This window comes from Poecile atricapillus, chromosome 15 (assembly GCF_030490865.1).
Source record: "Poecile atricapillus isolate bPoeAtr1 chromosome 15, bPoeAtr1.hap1, whole genome shotgun sequence".
Classification (NCBI taxonomy): Eukaryota; Metazoa; Chordata; class Aves; order Passeriformes; family Paridae; genus Poecile; species Poecile atricapillus.
This window is the reverse complement of record NC_081263.1, coordinates 6,390,798-6,410,585: the sequence shown is the minus strand read 5'-3', so window position 1 is coordinate 6,410,585 and position 19,788 is coordinate 6,390,798. Positions and strand designations below refer to the sequence as shown.

Here is a 19,788-nt window from a genome sequence, read left to right as displayed (position 1 = left end):
TTCAGGCTTGTGTTGCAGTAATAAAAGTTCTTCCAGTTGTGCAGAAATGCTGCAACCCCTCACAGCTGGTTACAGAGAGGGCCTGATCCCATCCACACATAAATAAAGGGGGAGGTTTTTTTGGAGCTAAAAGAGAAAAGCTGTAACAGGGGCAGTTCTTACAGAATTCACTAAAGACTGAAATCTCCAGCCCAGGGTAAAACCCAGGATTTCAGTGTCTCAAGTAGTCCAAAACTGCAGAATCAAGTTTAACTGAATAATTTCTATTTGAAATTGGAATGGTTGATGGCAGTTTTTCAATCAAATCTTTCTAATTGGTTAAGCATTCTAGTTAACCATCATGGCAATGAGATATCTCCAATTTTCCCTGGGATATAATCGAATGCAGGGCAAACCACAGGAGTGACCATTCCCTCTGGAGGGCTGTGTCCCCTCCTGTGCCCCGGAGCAGGAGGCAGCACAGCAGCCAGAGGATGAGCACCCAGCTGCCTTTTCCTGGCTGTTGCAGGCGGCTGGACTCCAACTCCCTGTTCTGTGGCTGTGACCTGCTGTGGCTGGCAGAGCTGCTGAAGAAATACGCGGAGCAGGGCAGCATCCAGACCGCGGCCACCTGCGAGGCTCCGCGCCACCTGCACGGCCGCTCCATCGTCACCCTGACCGCACAGGAGCTCAACTGCGGTGAGCGAGCTCAAACACCTCCATCGGCCACCCTCAGCCCCTGCAGCCGGCCTCTGCTCTGGGAATTGCTTCTTCCAGCCCTTCTCCTCCCTCTTCCCTCTGCTGGCATCCCGATTTCTCCCTCCTTCACTGCTGAAATGGGAAAATCCCAGAGGGGCTGCAGGAGGAAGCTGACATTCCCAGAGGTGTTTGAGGCAGCTCTGTTTTGGCTGCTGGGTGTTGTCTTGGCTTTTTGCATAGAGTAGGGCTGGTAGAGGATCTGCTGCAACAGTGGCTAAACCAGGAACCAAAGGATATACCCATTAGTCTGAACAGAAGGGGAGCACTGGGAGAGCTGCAGTGGCTGGAAACATGACTGGAAACCTGAGGGAGAGCATAGTAGATATGGAGCTGAATGCTGTGTTTGACTGTGGTGTAGCCGATGGCTTTTGTTAGGCTGTTATTCTTTAAATTTAGATTTTTAAATTAGGTTTTGTTCTGAAAAATTCCAAAATTAGTTATTTCATATAGAAGAAGACAAATCTCTGATTTTTTAGTGGAGGTAAGACAAAACTCTGATTTTTAAGTGGAGGTTGGCACAAACATTGGCTGCAGTTCCATGGTGCTTAGCTGCTGGTAAAGTCAGTTTGAGAAATTTTCTCCCACGTGGGCTGGCTGTTATCATCCCTCCTGGATATGCCAGTCCAGCTGTGCATGGCCCTGCTGCGAGCCAAATGTGAGCTCAGCTGGATTTTGAAGAGCTCTCCATTCAATTCAGCTTTTCTCTTATGATTTAATTATTTTTTTTAAAGTTTTGACCATTTCACAGTTTAATTTAGGGCACAGCCATGCAAAGAATTGAGTTGGCACAAAAGGGTCTGTGACCTCAAGGAGGGGGGGATAGGAAGGGTCTAGGGAAAGCAGCTGGGGACACATGGGGTGGCTGTGCCACACAACAAGCTGTCCCCAACACACTCCCAGTGCCACAGTACAGCTGTTAGTGCAAATTTGTTCTGGTTTAGGCATGGAAACACAGTGGGGTGTCTGTCAAATTAGCCAGAGCACCTGGTGGGAAGATTTTGCTGGCATTTGGCTTTCACTCTGGTGGTGTGCCAGCTGGGAAGACAAATGATACAGAGTTCAACACAGAGCTCTACCCATGCAGGTGGCTGATATTTGAGTCAGTCTGAAATCTGCTGGTACCATTAACCCATGGCTTTGAGCAGCTGTGAGCCACAGGGGCAAATCTGCCCTGGCACTGTGGGGCTGTGCTGGGTTTGCCTTTGGGGATTTATTCTGAGCCATTAGCTTGTGGTCTGAGGAGTGAGACACTGACCTTCCACTGGAGGAGGTGACAGGTTCTCAATTTTAGGAATAATCCAGATGGTTTTACTGGCTTACTGGTGAGCATGCAGATTGTGAAACGGGTAAGCTTTTTGCTGAATCAAGATCAAGTACTCCAGGGCTTGTCCATAAATTCCTCCCTGTTTTAGCACATCCTTTTAATGTTTAACTTGCTTGGTGCTTGAGTACATCTCAAAGTGAAGCACACAGTGAAAAGCTTGGCTGGATAGGATGATGAATTAGGGCCATAATGAGTGAAATCCTGTTGGGAAGGAAGTGTTGTGGTTTGCAGGGAGCTGGCTCTGCGTTCAGGTGGAGCAGGGAGCTGCAGGCTGCCAAGGGCAGAAGAACAACCCAAGTGAGGATGCTATTGACTTCTTTGCTTCTGTGGGGGGAGACAGGGACCAGCTCTGTAATGAACCACTGTACAGTCAGCTCTGTGGGAACTGATCCACTGCCCAACACACTGGGAATAGGAACAGCAACGACTCCCCAGGGCATTTACAGGTGAATGATGCTATTCCTTCATGATATTTGCAGGTGTTAGTGAGTTTTGGGGTGGCTCTGAGCAGATGCCGCTGTGCCTGGTGCCTGTTTCTTGGGGCATTGCAGGATGGGTGTTGTGTGCCCCACCACACCCCAGTTGGGCTGTGGGTGGTTTTGTGCTGCTTTGGACTGGGTTGTGTTCAAATGGTGTTTTGCAGAGCGGCCTCGAATAACCTCAGAACCCCACGACGTCGATGTGCTCTTGGGAAACACAGTTTATTTCACCTGCAGGGCAGAAGGCAACCCAAAGCCTGCCATTATTTGGCTGCACAACAAGTAAGTCACATGCAAGGAGCCCTGGGATGGCAAAGGTTTTCAAGCACTGAGCTCTTCAGTGCCTGCCTGTAATTACAGAAGTTTTTTCACACAACGTTAAAAAAAATAAAAATAAAAAAGGAATGGTTATTTCATGGGTTGTATTTACCTTCCTTTTAACAGCATTCTATGGTGACCATGTAATCCAAATGGTGTTTTCATCTGCATTTGAAATATTTCATCTGTGTTTGTAATGGATTCCAAGAGCTTATAACTTTCCTATAAACATACTCTGCAGGCTGAAAGCAATTGTCTTTTGATCAGGAAAAAAATAAAATTAGTCTTTCATGTTGCTCTCAGCCACCATGCTTGCCATTTGTTAACTGCTGAAATGCTTCTCACTGAAGGCTGATTGTGCTAAGGTATGATGTTTCTTTCCAAAGGGAAATATTGCTGTGCTCCACTGAGGGTCAGAATTTGCAAATTCGTGTACAGGTTATGTGCTAGATGCCAGAGTGTTCTGGGAAGTGCTACACAATAAAATATTGTGTGCCTACTGTGGAACTGAAGCTGCTTTGCTGCTTTACGAGCTTCTTGTCTGGTGAAGCCTGAGCAGGGCTTGGTTATTAATAAATGATCAATGTATGCATCTTCAGCAAACCCCCCACCAGGCAGAGTTTCAGCCCAGAGCAAAAGTTTATGGCTGAGTTAAGTCCCTTTGGAAGGAAGGTTTTGTTAGGGAAATGCTGGCAGGCTCCCAAAGACAGCATTGTAAGAAGGGTAATGATAATAAATGTTCAACAAATGAGATATGGCTGGAGTGAGGAGACACCAGGGGAATTAAATAAATGCCCAGCAAGCAGATTAGATTGCATAGTGGCTTCAGCCTTTGTCCTAGGGGGAGAGAGGTCCCTTCTTCCCTTTCTATCATCTGCAGACATCCAAGATTCCTTCATGCTGGGACAAATGGGATGCAGCACTGGGACCTCCTGCCACCGGCTGGGATCCAGGAGTCGTAGGTCATTGCAGAAAGAAGGAAGATGTTTCACAGCTCTTGGGCTGGGTTGGAGTCCAAGCTGTGTTGGGGTCCCATGGTGACTTCTCAGAGCTTTTTGCTCCTCTGAGGCCCTTGAGACTCGAGTTTGAATAGCAATGGTTGAAAACAAGAACAATATTAATTCATTGTTAAATTTGCATTTAGTGAGTGAGGAGAACAGGCTTTCTGGGCCAGGACGCCCTGACAATGGCAGCGATGCTGTGACATGGGAACAGCGTGCTCTCCTGATGAGCTGTAAATGTCCTGTGTAATCAGTGGGGAGAGAAAGAGCAGCTCACCCAGGGAGCAAATCAGAGCTGGAGCTGCAGTTCAGTGCTGTGAATCAGAACTCTTGCTGCAAATTTCATGAAGTCTCAGAATAGCTCCCAGAAACACCAACTTACTGCCATGCAAAGCCCCCAGATCCCCCAGGGGGAACCACCAGTCTTCCTTCCTTTCAGTTTTTGCCTGTTTGTGGCTGTTTTTTCAGTAATGAGATTGACATGAAAGATGACAACCGCCTGAACCTGTTGCAAGATGGTACCTTGATGATCCAGAACACCAAGGAGTCGGACAAAGGCATCTACCAGTGCATGGCCAAGAACATTGCTGGGGAGGTGAAGACACAGGAAGTTGTGCTGCGCTATTTTGGCACCCCATGTAATTGAGCTTTGTGCACCCCTTTACAACCTGGCTGGGGATGGGGATGGGAGTGGAGATAAATTAGAGTCTGTCCCAGCTTTGTATGTGCCAAGATGTTCTTGGTGTGCTGAGGGAGAGAGCGGCGACAGCCAAGCGAGGCCTGAGCTTAAGGGGTTCCCTCTGGAGTGGGAAAAGGGTACTTAGGGATTGAAGGTAATTTGGGAGTTTGAAGTCTGGGATGAATTCTGCAGCACAAGGGTGAAGGGGACACAGGCATGGGGATGCTCCAGCACTGAGTGAGTGGGTGTGAGGAGGTGGAAGGAAGATGCTGGGGCCATTGCTCACAGCGAGGATTTGGATGTCAGGGATGAACCAGGGTGGGTTGCAGAGGAGTCCAAACAACTTGTGTCCATCAGTGAGCAGGCAGCAGAGCTGGTTCCTAAAGCTCTCCTTTCCTTCCAGCCAAGCCCTCTTTTGTGATCCAGCCACAGAACACTGAAGTACTGATTGGGGAAAGTGTCACCCTGGAGTGTGGGGTCTCTGGGCATCCCCCTCCTCGCATCAGCTGGACCCTTGGCACGGGCTCCCCTTTGCCACAGGATTCCCGTTTCACCACCACCAGCTCTGGAGGACTCTTCATTCAGAACGTCACCTTCTCGGACCAGGGGCAGTACAACTGCAATGCCAGCAACTCTGAGGGATCCATCCAGGCCACAGCAAGGATCATAGTGCAAGGTGAGGGCTCCCAGGCTGGTCCTGTGAAGATTCTGTGACATTTCTGGGGCACGGTGTTCAGCCAGCAGGATGTATTTGAGTTTTATGACTGGTTCTGCTCCCATGAACTCCCTGAGTTTTCTGCCTGTTTCCTGCTGCTCAGTCACTGCTTTCCCTTCCAGATTCCCCCAGGTTTCTCGTCATTCCCACGGATCAGACAGTAACTGAGGGACAAAGCGTGGATTTCCCCTGCTCTGCTGAGGGTCACCCTCCCCCAGTGATTACCTGGACAAGGGCAGGTACTGCCCCACTTGACTCGTGGTTTCTCTCTCCCTGCCATCATCCACGGGGTGTGGGTGGGAACAGCTGAGCTGCTGGTCCAGGGTGGTGGCTTCCAGTGGTGGCACAGGACAAACTGACCAGCACAGACCCAGTCCCACAAGGAGTTGTGTTGTAGATCACCAAGGATGGTGTTAAGCACTGAGGAAGGAGCATCTTGGGTCTCTGCCACAAGGAAAGAGTGTGATGGTTTCCATCTCACACTTCTTCCTGCAGTGGCTTCCCACCTGCTCTGAAAGGCAAGGTCTGGACACTCCAGGTCAGTGGATATCAATCATAGAATTGTTTGAGTGGGAAAAGAGCTCTAAGATCATCGATTCCAACCTTTAACCCAACACTGCCATGTTCACCACTAAACTGTGTCCCTAAATGTCAAATCTACACTTTTTTTTTTAACACTTCTGGGGATGATAATTCCACCACTTCCTTCTGCAGTGCCACCACCATGTGCCAGCTCTGTGTCATTGTCCTTGATTTGCTGCCCTTGGAGAGCACGTTGCAGAAGGGCACCGTTCACTGGCACTCCTCAGAGTTTTCTCTTAACTTAGGAAAAAGGATTTTGGGACAACAGGTGGTGGTGAACTTTTAAAGTCTCAAATAATTGTTAATGCTGGCTCCACTGAACTGATCTCATCCAACACTTTCTGGGACAGAAGCCAGTAATGCTTGGCCCAGAGGTCCTCCAACTTTTCCTTATGCTTCACAAGCCATAATTAATGGTTTAGGGCTGTGGAGAGTTTGTGGGTATTGTGTTCCAGCTTCCACAGCAATGGCCCTGACGCGGAGTTAAGAAGGACCAGCTGAAATTCTGCTCTGCCAGCATGTTCTCCATCTCCTTTAACCTGTTTTCCTCCACTTCCCAGAAAATATATCTTAGGCACGTGGAAAGGAGCACAGTGACAAGAAGCAAGGTTCATAACTGCTTTGTAACCAGGTTTGCACTCAGCACTCCATAAATAAAAAAGTCAACCAAGCTTTACAGTCCTTTCACGTGCTAAAAGCAGGACAAGAGGAGGGGAAATGGTGAAGCACTGCTCACCTCAAAGCCTTTTGAGTGTGGGGGGTTTTAGTGTTTGGGATGAATAAGCAGAGGATGAATAAATGGATGAAAATTGTGTGTATATATATATATATATATATAAAAAGTTGATAACCTGACAAATTTTGATAATTTTATCTGGGTCTGTTAAAGCAGTTTAGTTTTCAGCTTTTCTCCTGAAACAGAGAAAATATTAAAACAACTGTTTCCAAAACAAAAAATCAGACCAACAAATTTAGAAAGGCAATACCAAATGTTCTCATTTATTTGATGAAGCAGAGAGTTTGGATAATTGGTGATTTGCTATCCATCAGGGGTCAAAAAATCTGCAGGTTGCACTAAGAAAATACTTAGAAGGAAGGAAAAAAGCTTCTAGCTCTTCCCAGCTGACCAGAGAAGACAACTCAGTGTGTAAAGGTGATATTTCAGGCAGTTGATGCTGGGAAGGGAATGAAATGTGTGACTATCACACAGACTCCTCCAGTGATGGTGATGCCTTCAAAATCTAGAAACAACACAAAACACTTTTGAGACAATATTAATGTAGGAAGTAATATAAAAGCAGGTCTTTAACCGGAGGCATCCATGCAAACATGGCAAATTGCACACTGAAAATGTGCTGGAAATGCACATGTGGCAAAGCACATGTGACATGGGGCAAGTACAGTTTTATAAGTTCAAATTAGCATAATTGACTAGAATCCCCAGTTAGAAACACAGGTAATGGAGTAATTCCCCCTCTTGTTTCAACCCCTTCTGAAGCCTCCCTCCTTGCTGGTTGTTTTTGTCTAATACATGAGAAGGTGTCTTGGGAAGGGGTCTTGTCCTCGATTCCCATAGGAAGCAAGATCAGAACTGGCCCTCAGGAATTTGTTTGTCCAATAGGCAAAGTGCTGGAGTTAGGAAACTCTATAACGACCCACTAACATCCTCCAGAGCCACGAGCAGATGTGAAGAACACATAAAAGCAAAACTCCCTTTGGCGTCGATGGGATGAGGACTGTCAGAGGGAATTAACGGGAATTAATGGGAATTAACGGGAATTAACGAGCTGCTCCTCCGCCCAGGTGGGCCCTTGCCGAGTGACCGGCGGCACAGTGTCCTGTCCACGGGCACGCTGCGCGTGGGCCGGGTGGCCCTGCACGACCGCGGGCAGTACGAGTGCCACGCCATCAGCGCCATCGGCGTCGCCACCCGCGCCGCGCAGCTCTCGGTCACCCCGCGAGGTGAGCTGGGCACGGGGGCTGGCACAGGTGTGAGGGTGGTTTGGTTTTATGGTAAATAACCATCTGACCCCTCTCCTGCGGGATGGGATTTTGCTCTTCACTGGGAGCAGATGTCTGGCCATGAGGGCTCCATCAGCTGGTGGGAAGTGTGAGAGAGGCTTCCCGAGAGCCAAGGTTTGTAAATTGGAATAAGCTGCTGCAGTCTGGGAGTTGTCATCGAGAAAATTCCTTTGGTAAAGGAAAAACTGGATAATTTAAAACAAAAATAAGTGTATTAATTAAATCCTTACTAATATATATATATATAATATTAAATTTTAAAAATATATAAAAATAAAATAGATAAATAAATATATAAATATATATATATTTAAAATTTTGTGTTTCCTATAGAATTAATTGTAAAATTCTTTTTCAAGTAAAACATTCTGCAAAACATAATGTTTTCTTCTAGCAAACATTTAACTCTGGCTCTTTATCCTTAATACTCTTATGCATTCCCTACCAGGTCATAGGTTCAATCTAACTTTAGGTTTTCTAAAATCAAGACTCTGTAAAACACAAGACACACAAGGATGTGTCTTCCTTTTTTTTTTTTTTTTAATTTTGCTTAATTAAAGCTTATTTTTTTGTCTTAATTTTTTAAAAGCTTTTGCTTTTTTTTTGCCCCCCTTATAAATTATTCTTTTAAATAAGCAAATTTCCTTCTTATTCACAAACAGGGCAGGGTTTTACTAATGGCAGACTGGAGGGAAGGAAACTCTCTAGAAACATGAAATTAGTGAAGCTTCAAGCACAGAAGTCATAGAATGTTTTAAGACCAGCAAGATCAATATAATTACTTAATCTGGCCTGACTAGCACTTCGAGAGAGCCTCATCCAATAATTCCCGAAGCAAGTCATGATCCCTGCTCCAGCTGGAGCATCTTTTCTAGAAAGCCTTTGAATTAGGTATTTTAAATGATGCAGCACATTCCTGTGTAATTGCCCCAAGTGGAGATGCAGAGGAGCAGAAAATAATGAACATAAATTACATACATTTGCAAACAGAGAGCTTGGTAGCGGGACAGAGAGCACAGGGCGAGCTGCTGCCCCTCTGCAGAGCCCTTGCAAGAGCAGCAGCTCTGCTTTTCCCGTGCTGAGATGGTTTTGGTTTTTTTATACACAGGTTTCTCTATTTTCCTTGGTGCATTTTTCACCCCAGTGATTTTTTCCCCTGTGTTGCACAGTGATCCCAGTGTTCCTCCGTCCCCCCCAGGACCTGGTGGCAGAGACAGGCCAGGACGTTGCCATTTCCTGCGCTGCCCAGGGAGACCCTCGGCCCACCATAACCTGGGTCAAGGTACGTGGTGATTGCACATCTCTGGGGAGAGGGACGGCTCCCCTGGGGGAGAATTAAACAACTCTCTCCTTCAACACCTCTCACAGCTTCATTAGTCTTGCAATACGTGTGAATAAAGACCAACATTTCCACTGATTTGGGTTTTTTAAGAGAACATTGCAGTTTCTCAGGCTCAAAGCCTTGCAGTAAATATTCTCCTGTTCTTACTTCCAAAAGAGTCACCTGAAGCCAGTGACATTCCAGGATAAGTACTTGATTCCTGGGGAAAAATATTAACAACCTGAAAATTGATTTTTTTTTTCTAAGTAGTTTGTCCTTATATCCAGGATTCCTGCTGATGGTGTTGAATGATGCTTGTTGGCTCCAGCTTTGACAGGGCAAGGCCATGATCCCTCAAAATCACACAGCAGCCTGACTGCTCTTTCCAAGAATTCATTAGATGAAGTTCTTCTGACTTTTCTCCTGCTGTTCTGTAGTACAACACTTGGGACCCCCCTTGTTACCTGCCCTGCCTTGGAGCACAGTCAGGCACAGAAATGCTTGAGCCACACTTATCCCACAAAATTGGTGGGAGGTGAAACAGCTTTCATTCTTTGCAGCTTTCTGTGGGCTCAGCCAGCAGTGGGAGCAGAAGGAAAGGCCCTGAGAGGGCAGCAGAGCAAGCTTTAGGTTGTGGCAGGGCAGGGCAGCAGAATAAAAAAGTAAAATTTAAAGTCACTTCTGCCACCAGAATGGCAGAGAGGTTGGGTTGGAGTGATGCTGTCAGAAACAGAAAAAGCTGGGATCTGCAGATCAAGGCCTGCAAAAATCCATCAGTTTCAGGCTGTCCTAAAAGTGGAAACATTTCAACTTAATTCTGTGCCATGAAACTTCTGTGAGAGCATCAGGGCCTGGGACTTGTTCCAGCCATCCTGTTTGTGTGGGGTATCTGTGTGGGGACAACCTGTGGGGACAACCTGTGGGCCAGAGGAAGGAGCCGAGCAGGGACCTCCTCACAGCAGGAGCAGGTGTCCTCAGACTGCGCTCTGGTTTCTCTGGAAGAGCAATGCTAACATCTGGTGGCCACATTTGTTCATCACATCCATCCCTGGGTTTGCTGAGCAGGCTGGAGGCTGGGCTGGTGGGACACTTTCCGTGCTCTGACACAGCTTCTGTCTTTTGCTGGTGCAACAGGAGGGCATCCAGATCACAGAGAGTGGCAAGTTCCACATCAGCCAGGATGGGACCCTCTCCATTCAGGACCTGGGTGTGGCTGACCAGGGCAGATACGAGTGCATAGCAAGGAACCCCTTTGGCTTCACCTCCAGTGCCATGCAGCTCACCATCACCGGTACCGTATCTCCCCTGAGCCCTCTCTGGCTCCCCTGTAAGGAGGTGCTGTGCTCTGTGGACAGCTACACTTTGAACAGATAATTATGTAAGAAATTATTTCTTCAGCTTCTTTGCAGACAGGTCCCTTGGATTGGAGTCACCTCGTTGTGAAAGCTCCCAGCTGCTGCCCCTTGCTGTTTTCTCAGCTGAGCTGCAGTTGCTCCCTGCAAAGCCAAAGGTCTTGTCTTAAACCTCCTCCTGCAAGCCCAGCTGTCAGTGTCTGTGTAGTTATTGACTCTGCTGTGAGGGAGAAATTTATTAAAATGTGCCAACGTGCTCACAAATCATCATCTGACCAAAACCTCACATGCCAGGGAAGGGAAGAGCAGAACAACATCGTTGCTGCAAATAGGGGGTTAAAATGTCTGCTCAGTCACAGAATCATAGATTCACAGAATCACTAAGGCTGGAAAAGACCTCCAAGATCATCAAGTGCAACCTTAGACTGTGTACCCCCCTTGGGAATGGAAGCTAAGTCTGGTTTTCAACCTCCTGCTCTGTGTTAGGGAAGCTGTAATGAACAAGGAGGAGTAGCCCTCCTGCTGGTCAAACCAGAGGTCAGGAGTGGAAATTGAACTTCTTACAGGGTAAGAAAAATGGCAAAGGGGAAAGAGAAATCAAAGGCAAGCGAAAAAGTTTAAAATATAAGTAAAGAGCTGTTCCAGCCATAGCCAGAATAGATAGTGGCTCACTTATTAGAAGAATTTAGTAACATTTTCCATACAGGGGTTATAAGCAGGGAGCTGAAAATGGTCAGAAATGCCTTTGTTGTCTGAAATATTCCCTGAGATAATTTCTGTGGTTCATTCTTGATTGATGCTTCATACACCAGTAGCCAGCTGGGAATTGGTTTGTTCAACTGTGACAAAGGCCCTGGCTTAAAAAATGCATCCTGTAGTAATTTTAAAGAAGAGATCTCTTTACTTCTGAAGGTATTCCAACAATAACTTTGGTATTTTTGATTTATAATTATGTAGCAGATGTGATAGCACTAAGTTTGAACTATTATTATCATAAATATCTATTAATTACTGCCAATAATTAATAAGTGTTCCACAAACAGAAAATTAATGTATAAGCAATATATTTAAATTAATTTCATTAATTTGAGAAGTACCTTTATGGGAAGGAAACATATTATTTTTGGTTAACTCATTGTGGTTTTTACATTTTCTTTTTGCAGTTTAACCACTAACAGAAACAGATTGGTTTTTTTGCAAAGCCGTACAGGAGAAAACTCTGAATGTGTGTCCACAGACATCTGAAAAAGTCACCTTCCTTTTCAGGCAGTTCACATTCTTCAGAATATCTGTCTTAAAAAATAAATCAATGCTGTTTATATTACAATGAGGTTTGCTCTGCACTGAGGTCACTCTGGTGCTGGTGCACAGATTTTCCTGAGCTGGGAGGGCTGATTAATATCGAAGCAAACTGAGGGAGTTTTGTTGTGTCTCTGTGCTTTGGGCAGCCACGGACGTGGGTCGGAGCGGGGACACGTTTGTGGCCACGTCGCTGCGCGAGGCCATCAGCAGCGTGGACCACGCCATCAACTCCACACGCACCGAGCTCTTCAGCAGGTAAGTGTGGGAAGTGCCTCGAGCTGGGGCCTGAAGCAGAAAAGTGATAAAAAACACACAAGAAATGAAGCTTGCTCATTTTATCACTGGCAACCCGCAAAGGAAAGCTATGGGATTGTTTTGAGTGCTGGAGGTTGAAGCTGCACCATGTAGGATGTGATAGAGCTTCCCAACAGGTTTGGGATTCTGGAAAAATGCACGAGCATCATCTCTTATGTCACTTCTAGCTGTGCTTTGTCAGCTGGAGTTGGTTCTGGAGATAGTGAATAAAAAGGAAAATAATCAGAGGAGTCATTTTATGAATGGAACTGACTTTGTGGAGGGTGAGCAGAAATAATAATATAAAAATTCCAACCATTTCCTCAATAAAAAATAAATTCTCGAGTGAATATGATTCCCTCCTTTTCTACCCCAATATATGTTTTTATTGGAAGGATGGATAGCCTGTATTAAGCCAGAAACCCTTTGTGTTTCAGCTGCTGAAAAGTGAAAAAATAAATTACTATCACAGAAAAAAAAAAAACAGAGAAGCTGAGGGAATTAAATATGTACATTTTCCTGGGGAAAAATATCCTTTCTTTAATCATCTGCAATGTGCAGGCAAGCCACATTACTCTTACACACTCATTTGGGGGCCAAGCAATAGACTAGCTTAGAACCTGACTCTTGCTGCTTGTAGGGTCTCACTGCCCTGAGCAGAGCTGATTAATTTTAATGATCCTGCATCACTTTTAATTCCTGGAAATAGGCGCCCCAAGACTCCCAATGACCTCCTGGCTCTGTTCCGCTACCCAAGGGACCCCTACACCATCGAGACAGCCAGGGCAGGGGAGATCTTTGAAAGGACCCTGCAGCTGATTCAGGAACACGTGCAGCAAGGGCTGATTGTGGACATGAATGTCACAGGTAGGAGAGATTTAATTTCCCTTAACTTTGTGTAGATGTGGAGACATCCAGGAAGTTTAAAATGTGCAGTGGTATATCAAAAATCCAGATAAATGTTGGGTATATCAAGAAATGTGTTGTCTGGCTGGCAATTCTTTCTGTATCTCACAGGTTTTTTTAACAGCTGAAGGGCTGGTCTTGTAGTCACTGAACCAGTTTGATACCTAGGAAAATGTTTCAATTCTGTGTTTTGATAAAGGTTTCTTAGATATCTATAAAAGCCCTATTCCTCAAAAAAATATTAACCATCTAACTGATAAAGGAGCATCCTTGTGGGTCTGAAATTCAGACCCTCAACAACATGGTCTGAGATGTTTCCTGCCCTCCAAATAGCAACAAGAACAGTGCTGGGAACTCTGAGGTATTTGGGTGCTGTAACAGAGGAAGTGGGATATCCCGTTTTGGTCTCTGCTTCTTTGACCTCTTAGCTACAAACTCAGGTAAGTCCCAGCAACTCAGATTCTTTCTGTTGAGCTAAGATAGCAAACAACAAAGTAATGTAACAGTAAAAATACCTAATGAGGCAATCATGCAGCAGCTGGACCCCAAAACTCCCTACCTGGCAGTTCCTTGATATACAGTGAACATTCCCGTACACTGTGTGCTTCTACCTGTACGTGTGATTCATCATGGAGCAGGGATGTGTGTTTGGGGCCTGTAAATATTTTTTCCTGGCTGGATGTATTCCAGAATGTGAGAAGTCTCTCTCCAGGCAGCAGGTCTGGTCTGGGCTGGTTGGACTGCCAGCCTCTCCTCCTCATTGCCCTGTCAGCATCCACACAATGCAGCATCATTCAGCTCTTTCACACGGCCCAGCAGCGCCCTGGCAGTCACCCACAGCTTCCTGCTGCTCGTCACGTAGAGCTTGGGTGGGTGATGGAGCTCGTGGTGGCAGCAATAACCCAGGGAGCCATAAAATAAACCTAGAATAGGGACCAAGACCACCCCCATAGTTTCCTCTGCCAGTCACAACATTTCTGCTTTCCAGCTCTGCGCAGTTAAACTCTTTTCGCTTTCTTTTTTGCTTTGTGGTCCTGATGTGATCCCATGCTTCCTTTGCTTCCCATAAATTCCACAGCAACATCACGCTCAAAGAGCCGGCTGTGCCGTGTCCATCCTGAAAGGGGTTTTCACACAGAGCCATTCCATGGGACAGTGGGAATCAGGAGGCTGCAGCTGATGCCTGACCCGGTGCTCTGCCCTTCCCTCTGCAGGCTATCGCTACAATGACCTGGTGTCCCCTCACTACCTGACCATGATCGCCAACCTGTCGGGCTGCTCCGCCCACCGCCGCACGCCCAACTGCTCCGACATCTGCTTCCACAAGAAGTACAGGACCCACGATGGCTCTTGTAACAACCTCCAGCACCCCATGTGGGGTGCATCCCTCACAGCCTTCCAGAGGCTCCTCAAACCAGCCTACCAGAATGGATTTAACCTCCCCCGAGGGTTTTCCTTGGCAGAAGATGCCAGGGACCTGCCCCTTCCTCTGCCTCGCCTTGTCTCCACTGCCATGATCGGGACAGAGACCATCACCCCTGATGACCAGTTCACACACATGCTCATGCAGTGGGGCCAGTTCCTGGACCACGACATGGACCAGACCGTGGCAGCCATCAGCATGTCCCGTTTCTCAGACGGAGCCCCTTGCAGCGAGGTGTGCAGCAATGACCCTCCCTGCTTCTCCATCACGGTCCCTGCCAACGACCCCCGCGTGCGGAACGGCCGCTGCATGTTCTTTGTGCGCTCCAGCCCCGTGTGTGGCAGCGGGATGACCTCCCTGCTGATGAACTCTGTCTATGCCAGGGAGCAGATCAACCACCTGACATCCTACATCGACGCCTCCAACGTTTACGGCAGCACGGAGCAGGAATCGCGGGAGCTGCGGGATCTGGGCGGACAGAAAGGGCTGCTGAAGCGAGGGCCAGTTGTACCCAGCTCGGGGAAGCACCTCCTTCCCTTTGCCGTGGGGCCACCCACGGAGTGCATGAGGGATGAGAATGAGAGCCCCGTGCCGTGCTTCCTGGCAGGAGACCACCGTGCCAACGAGCAGCTGGGGCTCACGGCCATGCACACGCTGTGGTTCAGGGAGCACAACCGCGTTGCCGCTGAGCTGGCTGCCCTCAACCCGCACTGGGACGGGGACCTCCTGTACCACGAGGCGCGGAAGATTGTGGGTGCCCAGATGCAGCACATCACCTATGCCCAGTGGCTGCCCAAGGTCCTCGGGGAGGCTGGGATGAAGATGCTGGGTGAGTACAAAGGCTACGATCCCAACGTCAACGCGGGGATTCTCAACGCCTTTGCCACGGCCGCTTTCCGCTTCGGGCACACCTTGATCAATCCCATCCTGTACCGGCTGAACGAGACCTTCCAGCCCATCCGACAAGGCCACATCCCCCTGCACAAGGCCTTCTTCTCCCCTTTCAGGATCATGCAGGAGGGGGGGATTGACCCCCTCCTCCGTGGGCTGTTTGGGGTTCCTGGGAAAATGCGGGTGCCCTCTGAACTCCTCAACATGGAGCTGACGGAGAAACTCTTCTCCATGGCACACTCTGTGTCGCTGGACTTGGCTGCTATCAACATCCAGAGAGGGCGAGACCACGGCATCCCACCCTACAACGACTTCAGGGTCTTCTGCAACCTCTCCTCTGCGCAGGAGTTTGAGGACCTCCGAAATGAGATAAAGAACTTGGAGATCAGAGAAAAGCTCAGGAGGTACTGTAGCCTGGATGTGGAAGGATCAAAATTACTGGAGACCAGTCAGTGAAAAGTTCCTGCTTCTTCCAGTACACCCATGGAATAACCTTCCCAGATATTGCCCCCCAGAGATGTTCAGATAGGGTAATAACCGAGGTTTAACAATGGGGTAAGACAAATGAGGTTTCTCCAAGTGATCAGTCTGGTTCTGGGTGGAATGTTGTCAGGCACTGCTGTGGTGTACTTTGGGAGCAGATTCAGCCTTGGAGCTATTTTCCAGTCAGACTAAACTGCATCCTATCTGCCCTGGCTGCCTCATCCAAGGCAGGTCTTTGTCCTATTGTCTTTTAGATAAAACCATTAAAAATATTGTGCAGCAGAGTTCCTGACATACACATTTCTATGCTGATATCAGATTTATATTATCGCCACTCTTTGAGAGCCTCTTAACTTTTTTTTTTTTTTTTTTTTTAATATCCTGCAGTTTATATGGAACTACCAAAAATATTGACCTGTTTCCAGCGCTTATGGTGGAGGATCTTGTCCCTGGGACCAGAGTGGGACCAACACTGATGTGCCTGTTAACAACTCAGTTCAGAAGGCTGAGGGATGGAGACAGGTATTGCCACTGGAATAATCCCAAATCCTTTGGTATTCTCTTTGGGTGGTTTTTCGCCCTGCAGGAAGAAGTAGAATCTGTAATGTTTTATTATTTATTTTCTTTCAATATGAGTAACAGCATTCTCCTTCCAGTGTATTTGCAAAAACACTTGTCACAGTTACTGTCAAGGTGTCCTTTCTTGATTTAATGATTCTCATTTCACTGCAGAACACTGGGAATCATTGAGATGTTCCCAATATCTCATGAAAATCCTAGAAAATATCCACAGGAGCTTCTTTCTAATCCTTGTTTGCTGCTTGTGTGAATGAGATGTCTTTGCCTGGTGATGCACTTAGGGCAGGAGCACGGGGGTTTGTGGGCTCAGAAAAAGCCGTCTGTGTTTGCAGCCACCTGACACCAGAGCAGACGCTCATTTTACAGGGGTGTGGGTGCTGCCACACAGATGTCAGGGAGCTCTTTTTCCTCTCCCAACCTCACTTACTCACTCACTCACTCACTCACTCACTCACTCACTCACTCACTCACTCACTCACTCCCTCCCTCCTCTCCCAGTCCTGAGTCATGCTGTGATTACACCCCACTGCAGATTCTGGTATGAGAACCCCGGAGTCTTCACGCCGGCACAGCTGACTCAGATCAGACAGGCGTCCCTGGCTCGTGTCATCTGTGACAACAGTGACCACATCCAGCAGCTGCAGAGAGATGTGTTCCAGGTGGCATCATACCTGCAGGGCATGGTCAGCTGTGAGGAGATTCCTGCCGTGGACCTCCGCCTGTGGCAGGACTGTTGTGAGGGTAAGGAGAGGGCTGCTCTGGCACTCACTGATGTGAGCATCACTCTGGCTGGCATTTGTCACATGCCACAGAAGATTTTATGAAATTGTAGTTGATTTCTGTCTGTACCATGAGACACCTGTGTCAGTAAATGAGTGCAAAGAGAACTGAATATAGAATAGGAACAGAACAGAATACAATAGAACAGAACAGAATTAGAATAGAATAGAATAGAATAGAATAGAATAGAATAGAATAGAATAGAATAGAATAGAATAGAATAGAATAGAATAGAATAGAATAGAATAGAATAGAATAGAATAGAATAGAATAGAATAGAATAGAATAGAATAGAATAGAATAGAATAGAATAGAATAGAATAGAACAGAATATTTCAGTTGTAAAGGACCCGCAGCAATCATGCTGTCCAACCTCCTGACCAATTCAGGGCTGATCAAAATTTAAAGCAAATTATTAATCATGCCTTAATTATTATTATATTCAAATGCTTCTTAAACCCCAAGAGGTTTAGGACATTGGCCACCTCTCCAGGAAGCCTGTTAGCTCTGTTAGCTTCATTTAATCTGTCTGAAAGTCTACCTCATTGAGGGCTTTGGTCTCTGGCTGAGAGAGAGACTGAAACAGGACATGATCCCCACCATGTGCCACTTCACAGATTCATTTGGGAGCCTAAATCTCTGCCGTTAAACCTCAGATCCTGCCATGGTCCCTTTGGGCTGCATTCTGGTTCAGATGTCCATTTGAGACATGGTAATCCATGACTGATGCACACCCTTTTCCACACCTTTGTTGCCTCCTTCCCTCTGGCCCAAGAGATATATCCAGGGTGGATGGTGCAGGAGGGCAGCTCTGCCTTGAGCTGCTGCAATTCATGGAGTCCTGCTTTAAACACCAGTGCTCACTGCAGACTTCCCCTTCCTTCCCAAGACTGCCGGACACGAGGGCAATTCAGGGCTCTTTCGCAGCGGTTCCGAAGCAAGAGGTCACCCGGCTTCAGCTACCCGGAGGAAAACCCTGCAAAGCACAAGCCTGCCTCGCCCAGGTGTGGTATCACCCCTTCTACTCCATTTTATGGAACAGAAGTTTTAGTAACTCTGTCCGTTCAGGCCTCTGAATCTGGGGTCAGGGGTGGATCAGTAGAGAGATGCTGAGCTCAGCCAGTCCTCCACACTTCAGTGCAGAGCCCAACTCTGATGTGCAAATACCTGGGCCAAGGGGATCTTTGGCTGGCATCTCTTGGCAGGTGAATCTGGCAGCTGGGCCCTTCCCTTTGGTGCTTACTTGGAGGTTGATGTTGGAGAAGGCAAAATGATTCCCTCACCTAGGAAGCTGCTGTTTGCATAACCCCTTTCACTTTTTATCCCTGACCCCAGAGACGAAGCACCTTCTCCAAGCTCTTCCTCCAGAGAGAATCTTGAGTCCCTTGTGGCTGAACTGGAGAAGACAGTCACTTCCCTACGGAAACAGGTAAAACCTGGTGCCCCAATGCTTGTCATGGAGTCATGAACCTCAGCAAAGAAAACTTGAGCCAGCATTTTCTTCTTGTATTTGGGACAGGTTAAAGATTATCTGTGCAGTGGTGCAGACTCCTTGTGTTTGGGACAGGTTAAAGATTATCTGTGCAGTGGTGCAGACTCCTTGTATTTGGGACAGGTTAAAGATTATCTGTGCAGTGGTGCAGACTCCTTGTATTTGGGACAGGTTAAAGATTATCTGTGCAGTGGTGCAGACTCCTTGTGTTTGGGACAGGTTAAAGATTATCTGTGCAGTGGTGCAGACTCCTCTCAGAGCTGCTGCTTTCTCACCCCCAGGTGAATGCACTAGAGAGCCAGCTGAGGTGGCACCACAGGAACACCAGCACACGTGGACAGGGCAAGAGGACTGGGGACAAATGGAGAAAAAGATGACCATGTTGCCTCCTTGGAGAAGGTCAGTGTGTTTGTTGTGGGCTGGGCCCCCACAGGGTCAGCGTGGGGGGCACCTCAGCAGTGTTCCCATGCAGGAAGGAGTGGAGCAGTGAGGTGATGAATGGGACATGAGGTAATAGACTTAAACTCAGCAGGTCAGACACTCCTTTCTGCTGGCAGTGATTAGTGACTCACTGGAATGGGCTGTCTGGGGACAGATCCATTCCTGGAGGTCCTTTAAGAACTGGTTTGGCAAAGATGGGGAAAGACATAAGTATAGGATGGACCAGGTGGGTTGGGTGAGGTCTCTTGGGCCTATTCTCCTGGCACTCTGGGTAGGTTTATTCTAACAGCATTTAATGTCATAACCCCAAATCCAACAGCCTTGGAAGGACCTTTGTGGGGAGGGATATAACAAAGCTCAGTGATGGAGTGGATGGACTGGTTCCTCCCCAGGGGAACAAGGACATCTGGGAAGATGGAGCAATCCATCATTTGCTTACAAACTGGCAGAGATTTCCCCTTCCCCATCTGAGTCACTGTGCTCCTCACTCCTGAAGGCACCAGTCCTCTGTTTGTTGAGCCCAAGCCAGGGCAGCACAGCTGTGAGGTGCCTGTGTAAGGTCCCTGTCAGCCCCTGCCAGCCTCGGGACTCTCAGCAGTGACACAGTCCTGGCCAGAACTTAAGTTCAGGTGTTCGTGGGCATGGGGCACAGAGCCTGAGCTCCCT

General features: G+C 47.4%; 1 protein-coding gene across 1 annotated transcript in view; it reads left to right on the top strand.

Annotated features, from left to right (window-relative positions):
* The window catches only part of LOC131585063 (peroxidasin homolog), a 44,641-nt gene that overhangs the window by 22,914 nt on the left and 1,939 nt on the right, over positions 1-19,788 (top strand). The window contains exons 7-22 of the mRNA XM_058850754.1: positions 509-678; positions 2,706-2,823; positions 4,329-4,498; positions 4,943-5,215; positions 5,377-5,493; positions 7,640-7,798; positions 9,028-9,140; positions 10,314-10,470; positions 11,980-12,088; positions 12,837-12,994; positions 14,248-15,751; positions 16,218-16,352; positions 16,942-17,150; positions 18,079-18,193; positions 18,525-18,618; positions 18,963-19,080. Of these exons, the coding sequence (XP_058706737.1) occupies positions 509-678; positions 2,706-2,823; positions 4,329-4,498; positions 4,943-5,215; positions 5,377-5,493; positions 7,640-7,798; positions 9,028-9,140; positions 10,314-10,470; positions 11,980-12,088; positions 12,837-12,994; positions 14,248-15,751; positions 16,218-16,352; positions 16,942-17,150; positions 18,079-18,193; positions 18,525-18,618; positions 18,963-19,058 (3,697 nt within the window). The 3' untranslated portion in view covers positions 19,059-19,080. The remainder of the gene's footprint in view (positions 1-508; positions 679-2,705; positions 2,824-4,328; positions 4,499-4,942; positions 5,216-5,376; positions 5,494-7,639; positions 7,799-9,027; positions 9,141-10,313; positions 10,471-11,979; positions 12,089-12,836; positions 12,995-14,247; positions 15,752-16,217; positions 16,353-16,941; positions 17,151-18,078; positions 18,194-18,524; positions 18,619-18,962; positions 19,081-19,788) is intronic.